Raw genomic sequence first — 10,616 nt, 5'->3', positions numbered from 1 at the left:
CAAAAAAAAAATATATATATATAATTTTCTTATATAGATTAACAATTTGATTAATTATGATTTGTAGAATAATAAAGTTTTTTTTATCTAAAATGTCAAATGCCAAGCAGTTTTGATTATTAATTAATTAAAAATCTACTAATTTTTTTAAAAAAGAACTAGTTAGACTTTATACAAGTGTGAAACATCTTTAATTTGTGTTCAACACCTTTAATTGTGCTCAATGGTTGTTCAAAATGTGGTGTTACTACAAAAAAAATAAAAAAAAAAAATATATATATATATTTTTTTTTTCCTTCAATAAAATTCCAAAATCTCTCTTCGAATCAAAGAACTTTTGATTTATGCCAAGTTTATTCTCTGGAACATGATTAGTTTTTAATTGACGCATTAAATTGGTGTAAAAAGAAACTGACGCGTACATATAACATACATTTAAATCTATTCTTAGAAAGTGTTTCTTTTTCGTTTTATAAAGTAATATACTGTATGTCTGTATGTAATATTCTATTGAGATCACCAAGACACATAAAAAATCTGGGACCGTCGGGTCAGTTAGGGACCGTTGGGTCACATTTTGTCCGTGGGAAAGGTCGGATAGTACAAACTACAAAGTATTTTTAATATTTTTCTTGTCAAACAATAAAAAGGTGATCCATTTTATTATAATGTCTTAATTTGGTTTATCAGTTTTTAAATGGGGATTGGGGACGTGGGGAAATGAAAAAAAGTAGAAAGAGTAAATATTTGAAATATTTGAATATAAATATATAGATTAAAAATATTTGAATAACATATAGATTAAAAATATTTGAATAACATATAGATTAAAAATATTTGAATAAATACCATAATATTTAAATAATATATAGACTTTATAGTACAAACAAAAATTCTTGAGGTAAAACAAGAAATTAAAATTCTGAAAAAGAATTTCTAAAGGAAATTCAAAAAAAGTAATACAAAGTTACAAATTCGAATATCTTTCATTAAAAATAGTAAAAATTTGTAATATTATTTAAGAAAAAAACTCCCACAAAAATAAAAAATACTCGGGAACTCAGAAGGGATTATATTGCGTGTAAATGTCGCAATTTTTTTTTTTCAAGATAATCGGATTATCATAATTGACAATGATTTCAACTATATCGGTATAAATAACATTATATCACGTATAGATTGTTTGATTGTCACTTCCTTAAAGGATTAAAAACGCGTGAATAAAAACTTTGAAAAGTAATTTTAATAATGAAAATTTGCGCGCGTGACATTTTTAAATGAGGTTTGTACGTGAGTATCGTCATAACGTCAACTTGAATACTACCCACCAAAACGGGTAATGACGAATAAGTCATAGACTCATGTAAGATTGTAAATCAACAAAGTAACACATCATCATCTGATCAAAATGAAGATGTTACAACTTACAAACATACAAACAAATGAGATTTACAATTTACAATTTACAATTTACAACAAAAATCTTTTAAAGAGAGTCCGACCTTTGAAGTTTGAACCAGTAAGCGTCGTCTATAATAACTTTTTTTTGAGATTATCTAAAATAATTTAAAATTTAAAATGATTGTATTGTGAATTGTTTGTTTGTTTTTTGATTTTTTTTTGATCAAAATTAATATATTTTAAAATGATAATTATAAAAAATCTCTGTGATCCAAAATTTTCATGATATCTTTTAAAATTCCATAAAATTCCATAAAATTTTAAACAATATTGTAAAATGTTTAAATTGTCAAACTAATGATATTTTCATGTACTAAAGTATGTATATTTATCGTAATAGTTATTTTTTGATTTACAAAAAAAAGAAAACCTTAAATAATAATAACTAAAAAAATTTGGTGTAACTTTTTTAAGTTCTTTCAAAAATGTATTATTTGGAATTATCGAAATTCCAGTGGAAAAAACTAATTATAAAAATTCATTGATGCAGAATAAAGTCTTTGTCGAGGATCCAAAAGACTCTTGAATCATGAATTCGAATTCAAAACGATCTGTTAAAGAATCGGGTCGATTTTTTTCACCCCAAGATAAAATTATACCTATTATTATTTGATCGTTGTATCACATCATATCAAATTTAGGTAATTAAAATTATCAACTATAAAACTAATTATATTTTTACCCCGATCCTTCGCCTGTTTTTTATTATAAAGGGAATAGTGACCAAACAAAGTAAATTTATAATGACTTAGCCACTTTGTTAACTGTCACCCTTTCAATTTTCATGAATCATGATGTAATGAACTAAAAATAAAAAAAGTACTGACTTTGATTTGCATTCTTTTCACATTATAGAAGCACTTAACCAATGTTATTCTACAGAATTTGACTTCTAAAAAAAAAAATAAAGAATAAAAAAACATGAACACAAAGATGACCTTCTTTTTTAAAATCTACTAAAATCTACACTAAAAAAAGTTCATTTATTTTAAAAAAGAAAATTTTATTCCCTTCGATAATTTAGATTTACAAAGATTTTTTGGCTTATGGCTGTCGTGATTGTGTTGACTAGTTGACTAAAATGAAAAATGTATTTTTAGTAAGATTGATGTTGAACACTGCATAAATTTCAGGTAATAATTATGTGGAAAGATTATTTATTTATTTGTTTATTATAAATTCCAAATTTAGAAAAGAAATTTATTTAAAGAAATATCAACTCTTCGTTTTTTATAAGTAAATTTTTTTTTTTTTTGCATGCATTAATGTTTAGATTTCGGTATTTCAATATTTGCTTTTTTAAACTTGATGTAAGTAAAAATTATTGATTATTATTCGATTACCGAAAAAAAATGAGATTTGAAAGGTTCAAATAAAAAAAACTATGAGAGTTCAAACGGATTTTCTACCATTTAAATCGGGAAATAATAAATTTTTTGCATGAAAAATAAAAAAATAAAATAATAATCACAAAGCATAACTGTTTTTTATTTTTTTTGTTTATTTTTCTTCGTATAACTATGTTTTTTTACAATTGGGAATAAGTATTTTATTATATTTCACTTTTTTTATTTCACTTTTTTATTTTATTTTACTTTATTTTATTTTATTTTATTTTACTTTACTTTATTTTATTTTATTTTATTTTATTTTGTGCTATAATTATCCTTTTTTTTTTTCTATTACCAATTTGATAATTATAAATTGGGAATCATTTAAAAATGTTTCATATAATAATAAATATATTCATTATATTTTTTATAATTAGATCAACTTACGACATCACCTGATGTCCAGTGTTAATATAAGGAAAATCAGGAGACGTATCCGACCCATGACATATATCCGGAGTAATTTCGATTAACACATCATTATACTCAATTTAGAAATTTTATTTTTCGTTTATTTTAAACCTTGTATTATTTTCACGTACTAGCCTATTTTATTATGTGTCGCAATCTTTCCTTTTAGTTATCTTTTCCCCCCTTATATCACTTAATAAAATATCTCATATTACACAAAAATATTTTATGTACATTTTGTACTAAATTGCTTCACAAACAACTGGTGATACACTATTTATATTATTACTTTAAAAAAAAAATTTTTTTTCAAAGGGTAAAAAAAACAGTATAAAGGTAGGGCCTTTTCCTCTCTGTCTCTTCTATTCTCTTCATACGTTTGTTTTAGTTATATAACTTTCAAAAAAAAAAAATAATATTAAAAAAAAAATATATATATATATAATAATATATATAATATATATATATATTTTTACCCTATATCATCCAAAAAATTTTTTTAAAAATTTTTTTTTTTTAAAAAAAAAAAATTCTATAATTTTTCTATCAAAACCATTTGGTAATTTTTTTTAGTATTTGAAATAATTAATTAAGAGGAAAAAAACGCGATAATTTTTTAAAAGGATCAAATAGATTTCTCTCTAATTTTTAGCAAAGGAAGATCATTTAAAAGTTTATTTGTTTATCATCATCAATTAAAATTGTGATTTTATCTCAGTAAAAATAATAATAAAGTTTCTCTCTCATATTTACGATCATAATATCCATAATATTATAATACATAATAATAAGATCAAAGTATAATTTTCGTAAAAAAAAAATAATCTTTGTATTACACTCGAATCAAAATATACTCGAGGGAGGAACTCTTCCAAATTCTTAGTTATAGTTATTTCCTTAGTTATTAGCCAGTTTACCCAGTTTACTCAAGTTTTACCAAATTTACCCAGTTTACTTAAAAAAAGATGTCTGATACAGATTCATGCCCACCATCACCAACAGAATCCTGCATCGCTATATGCGTAGGTGCTACAGATGATAGCGAAGACGAATGTCATCAACATAATCATAGTCGTAAATCCGTACAATTCTCAAGATTTCTAGTAGTTCACGAAACTTGGTGTAACGATGAATACGATCGTACTTCAATGGAACCAGCAAGACTTAATTTCAAAGAATATTCTGAATTACTTCAATTTCGATGTGATTTACGAAGAGAAATGAATAAAATGATGAAAGCTGCAGAAGCTAATGGGTCCGCTTCTAATCAACAAAAGTAACAAAAGTAATAATAATGTTAATCACTTCCAATATATGGCATATATGACAACATATCATCATTCTCCCCTCCCGAATTTGGGACAGGAAATTAGATGGTCATGTTAGGCCGGGAAAAAAAAGGCACAAAAAACAAAAAAAATTGGACACACATACAACAATTTCACGGCTTTTTCTGGCCATGAATGAAAAATTTTATTCCCTTCGTTTCCAATATAATCAACCGTCATACCTTTCCTAGCTTCCTCCTACGTCATTGTATCGCGGCAAAAAAAACAACAAACAATTCTCCTTCCAAACGCCAAATGTTGGATTTTAGTGATTAAAAAATAAAAAAGTAAAAATTTTTTTTTTTTAGAAAAAAATTTTTCTTCCACATTTTCGGATTAGTTTTGTGTACCTAACTAAGTACATCATTTTAATAGAAATAATCGGTTTTTCCGAAATCCTCAACTTTTTTTTTTAGATTGTATAGCATAAAAAAAAAAAAAAAAAATTATATACAGTACTCTTATTATAGCTAATAATCAAATTTCTTTTTTGTAAAAATTACTTCCTTTTATTTTCTTTAATAGAACTTTTAATAATTATATTAATTAATCTTTTATGGGGGTCTTATTACTTTTTTAGTCTATAAATGAAAAAAAATAATTTCTTTTTTCTTTTATAATGTACAGTCAATTTTAATCTATGTTAATTTTTCGAAAAAAAAAATAAAATAAAATAAAAAAAAAAATAATTTCTTTCTAATAATCATTTTATTTCGTTTATGGTTTGAATCATGTTCAATCATGTTTTTTAGGATGTTCAAAAATGAATATTATCAATCATGTTTTTTAGGATGTTCAAAAATGAATATTATTAAGGTCATTTTAATTTACCCAAAATAATCTACTAAAACTGCAGAATTATTATTCATTGTTAGTAAATTTGACAGGTTGATTTTTAAATTAATGTTTCATCATTTTCTGTAAAAAATGCGAATAAAATGCGAAATGTAATATAATAATGTCTCACAAAATTTCATAAAGACAATTTAATTAATACCCGATCATTTCAAAAAAATTAACTTAAAAAAGAATTCTCTATTACGAATAATTTATAATTATCTATAATAATCTTATAATAATCTTATAATAATCCATAATAATCCATAATAATCCATAATAATCTATAATAATCTATAATAATCCATAATAATCTATAATAATCTATCGTTTTCTAAATTATTTTTCGGAAAAATTTACGATTTATGGTATTACTCGAATACATAAAGACTGAAACTGGTGATTTTATTAATGTTTATTAATGTTTATTACGCACGGATCCCACGGGACGTTGTCCCGATGTCAAGAAAATAGTTAAATGGTAATTGATTGTTTCCATGATTTTTTTTCCCACAAAAACCTGGAGATCAATTGGAATAATTTTATTAAGATAAAGAAATTTTTTTGTTGACCTTGTGATAAAAATGTAATATGTATAATTTAGTAATCTTAATTTGGGAAACAAAAATTTCTGAAAAATTTTACACATGAAAATCTATCACGTAATTTATCATAAATTAAATTACTAACGCAAAAATATATTAAAATGGATCGTGTTTTTTTTAAAAAAAATAAAATAAAATATAATTAATAATAAATTTGTGTGACATGAATGTATTATTCTTGGCAGATCCGCGTGTTCATAAATTTAAATCATTGAAATATGCAAAATATCACAATAATTTTTATTGTTTGAATTTCTCCCTTTAATGAAAAATCCTTGGCATATTTTAGAAAAAAAAATTTTTTTTTTTTTTAAAGATAAGGTTTTGATTTACAAATAAAAGCGTAAATGTACACGAAATTTTCCCTCCCTGATTATTTCCCTTTGAATTAAATTATTACACAAATTGATACGATAAACTGATATGATAGACGTACGCCTAAAATCTGTAATACAATAATCTAGATATGAAGATAGTATTCTCATAGTCGATTAAAACAAAACAAAAACAATCAGAATGAATTACTGCGGCTTATCATACCTAACCGGGAAAAAGTCATTCTATGTACCAAAAAGTTTATTTACATCGCGTATGCAAGCGAGCGTGTGAAAAGTATTGTTGTGAAAAGATTTGTTGTGATAAGATTTTTACAATTCTTCCTCACAAAAATTCTTTAAAATATGTGTCACATATATAATAATTTATTTATAGTTTATTGCTTAAAAAGTGTATGATAATAATAAAAATGATTTTTGGGATACTGACTTTTTGTCAACCAAATTAAAAAAGTTTCCCCTATTACTAAAAAAGTCATCATTAATGAGAAAAACTTTAATCTGTTTAAATAATAATAATCTTTTTTTTTATGATTTTAAGATGGCGTAACCAACGGACGGATTTTTACGTGTGATGGTGATTTTGATTGTGATGATTTCAAAAGATCATTTGACGTGTATTTATTTATTTATTTATTTTTAATTGTATAATATTTCATTATTCCGTTTATGAAAAATTTTTCACCGTTTTTTTTCATTCATTAAAACGATTCAGTATTAGAGTAAATCGCGGCCGAAACTAAAGTATTCTTTAATGCCCAAAATTCTTTGCGCCTAAAGCACCTATTTACAGTTTAGTAAGGTTAGTGAGTGTAACAGTTATGATGACATAAAAATAACCAAAAGTGGCGTTCATTTAAATTTACCAAATAAAGTTTAATTAATCTTATTTTTTCAAGAATAATCTATTCTACGTCATCATATCGAATCAAAATTTTTTAGAACTAAAATAATCCTTATCTATCATTTCACTTGATAATTTTCATTTTCAGCCACTTTTTGAAAAAATTACTTTTTACTTTTAGTTAAAATTGGTTAGAAAAGAAAATTATAAGTTTTAATCAATTCACATAATTCACATGGAAAATTAAAAGTATTTTGACCGTTTTTTTTTATTAATTTTATTTTTCTTTTTTAATTGTTCATTAAATAAACTTTTTTGTTCAATGTAAGATTATGTTAATGTATAGAATGATTCTTTTTTTCACGTTACATAACATTTACAACATTCTTCAAACATCAATCTAACTTTTAACGTTCATTTTGTGATGGTGATCCGTAGACAATGCATTTTTTTAGGCTGGTTGTATGCACTCCATTCAAACAAACGATCCCTCTAATGTTTCAAAAGCGCATTTACTTTTAGTTCCATTGCTAAAAACTTTTATGGTTAATTTCAAATATACGGTAATGTTTGAATAATTCCAACTTTGATTATTCACGTGCAATTGATTTTTTTTTTAAAAAAAAAACAATTTACTTTCTATTTATATGACAATATAATAAAAAAAATTGATACAAGGAATTCTCTTCCCCTTTCTGTTCTCCGGTTTTATTACCCCAACTAAAAAAAAAAATTTTTCTTTGTACATACTGTGTATGTTTTGGTAACAAAATTTTTTAAATAAACTGGATTAAACTGGAATTATTTTATTGTGACAATTCGATTTCAAATTCAAATGGTAATTCAAAATGATTCAGTTTTTAAAAATTGTCCAAAGTAGGTATCTCAAATGAGGAAAAAGCTGTTTTTTTTTTCAATCCCGATATTCTAAAATATTTCCCGATGCTTCTAAATATTTCAAAAAGTTCACGGAAAAAGTTTCAATAAAATTGTTAATCCGTGTTTAATTAGAATTGAGGAGTTTTGTTATTTATTTTTACAAATGTTATGTTACAATTGTTACAATATTATATTGAATTGATTATTGTCATATATATTGCAACAACCTTTTTTAATATATGATGATTAGAAAGAAATTAAATAATTTCAAACATATGTTACATAATAAAACTCTAGTAAATTAAATCTGCTTATTAATATGCCTCCTAGGTAAAAAATGCTGGCAATCATTTTTTTCTTATCGATTTGAAATCGCGTAATACTTCTTCAAAAGACAATAATTTACTCAACATCATTCTCTCTTATCGTAATAAAATATTATCAATGATTAAATGATACGATAAGAGTTTGTTAAAAGAAAAAAAACCTCGCCAAAAACCCCATCCAAATGACGAGATTATATCAAATTTATGTAACCAAACTAGTTAAATCATATGGCGTAAGAATGTATGTTGTAACTATGTCATAGGATTGTTCAAAAGATTTTGAAAAAAATTCTTTTTACGAAATCTTATTGAAACGCCAAAATTCAAAAAGTCTAAACTAATAAACCCTTTCTGAAATTATATTGTAGGGAGAACTATAATTGTGGAAGATGTCATATGTCTCAATGTCCTTTTTCTGGAATTATATTGAAATTTATTAAGGAGGATGTAATTCTCGATGTATCGGATGTATCGATGTATTCTCGATGTCACAATGTGTCTTTATTATTAATTGACACGTTAAGTCAAATACAATCAACTCTCTAATTGCACTGTGTACCCCCTTTGGGACCATAATGAAAATGTACATTTAGAGGTGTGCATTTAAAATTTTATATGATTATATATACTTTGGACTGAATAAGAGGGGGAAAATATACCTATAAAAAATTTTTATCCGTTATTTCTGTAAAATTGTAAAAACTCCGTAAAAATGATCCTTTCCCGGATCCATTCACGGAAAAATGTAAATAATTTAATAAATTCCGTGATATAAGGCTATTATATTAATTCCGGAAATATGAGCCTTTTACGGAAAAAAGACGGAATATAAAAAACGGATAGACTTTTTTTACAGGGATATAATGCGTGTGCTTGGAGAGAGAGTTGACTGTACAGTACGTCCTACTTATTTACTTATTAAGGCAGCATTTTAAAATCAGGAAGGTTTTAGCAGGATTGATGTATTTTCTTTCTACATTATGTTTATCACGTGAATATCATCCCATTCACCTTCTTTATTTGAATAAATATCATAAAGTATTAATGAATATCATAAAGTATTAAATATATATATATATATATATATATTAAAGATTATTTGTACTTGCTGATTATTCTCATGAAATTGCATATCGTATGTAAATCACGATTTTTTTTTAACAAGAATTCTCAATTCTCATAGCCAGAACTTCATGATAATTCTTATATTCTATGAATGCTGTATGTTGGCATATATATTATATAGTGCATATCAAATGATTTACCAATATTACAAATATTACAAATTATATTCAATAAATTCAAATCAGGTTGATTCATATGTAAAATTTAACAAAAGGCATAATAAGCCATAAACGTAATTGTCCGTCTTTTAACGTGGTGCGACTTGTAAAAATTCAATTAAATGTAAAAAGTATTGTATAGAATATCTAAAACAAAATCCTAATACATATTTGGACAAGTAGAAAGAAAAAATTGATAATTTCATTCAAGAAAGGCAATTCATTGTTGATGACATTGTCTTGTAGCGCGTCCTGGAAAAAATATTCCCGTATTCCCGTATTCCAGTGTTTCAATGTTTGAAAGTTTAATGACTGAAGATTTAATGACTGAAAGTTTGATGATTGAAGATTTGAAGATTTGAAGATTTGATGACTGAAAATTTGATGACTGAAGATTTTGATGACTGAAAATTTGATTCAAACAAAAAAATTCAATATTCCCAAAGAAAAAAGAAAAAACACCTTAAAGAAAGAGGCCAGCTGATCAATTTCGTTCAAAGTTTATTATAAAGTATTCCAAGTTCCAAAAATTTACTGGAATACTGATCAAACTTTCAGTCATTAAACTTTCAGGACATCTAATTTTCAGACATCCAATTTTTCGTTCAAAGTTTATTAATAATTTTAAAAAGTATTTTAGATTATTCCAAGTTCCAAAAATTTACTGAAAACTTTCAGTCATCTAATTCTCAGTCATCTAATTTTATTTTCAGATCTAATTTTCAGTCATCTAATTTCAATCAAATTTTATAATGCCAGCCTAAATAAAAAAAAAGAATCTTGATTCCAATTATTCCACTACCGTAATATTCCAATATTCCAGTTTTCAATTTCCGGTAAAATTTTCATTGGAAATCAGAATTCCCTTGAATATATATATATACATATTTGGACATTGTATCCTTGCGTAAAGCTT

The 10,616-nt window shown here is 24.7% G+C and overlaps 1 protein-coding gene across 1 annotated transcript; it reads left to right on the top strand.

Moving 5' to 3' along the window:
• Window positions 1-4,228: 4,228 nt before the first annotated feature.
• Window positions 4,229-4,543, top strand: OCT59_020727 (uncharacterized protein; the record flags this gene model as incomplete). The annotated part of the gene is made up of 1 exon (XM_066149370.1): window positions 4,229-4,543. One exon carries the CDS (start codon window positions 4,229-4,231, stop codon window positions 4,541-4,543), a length of 315 nt encoding a protein of 104 aa, XP_065990281.1.
• Between the last annotated feature and the right edge of the window lie 6,073 nt (window positions 4,544-10,616).

Source organism: Rhizophagus irregularis, chromosome 3 (genome assembly GCF_026210795.1).
Source record: "Rhizophagus irregularis chromosome 3, complete sequence".
Classification (NCBI taxonomy): Eukaryota; Fungi; Glomeromycota; class Glomeromycetes; order Glomerales; family Glomeraceae; genus Rhizophagus; species Rhizophagus irregularis.
Note: the sequence above shows the minus strand (reverse complement) of the source record. Positions and strands in the feature narration are given on the sequence as shown.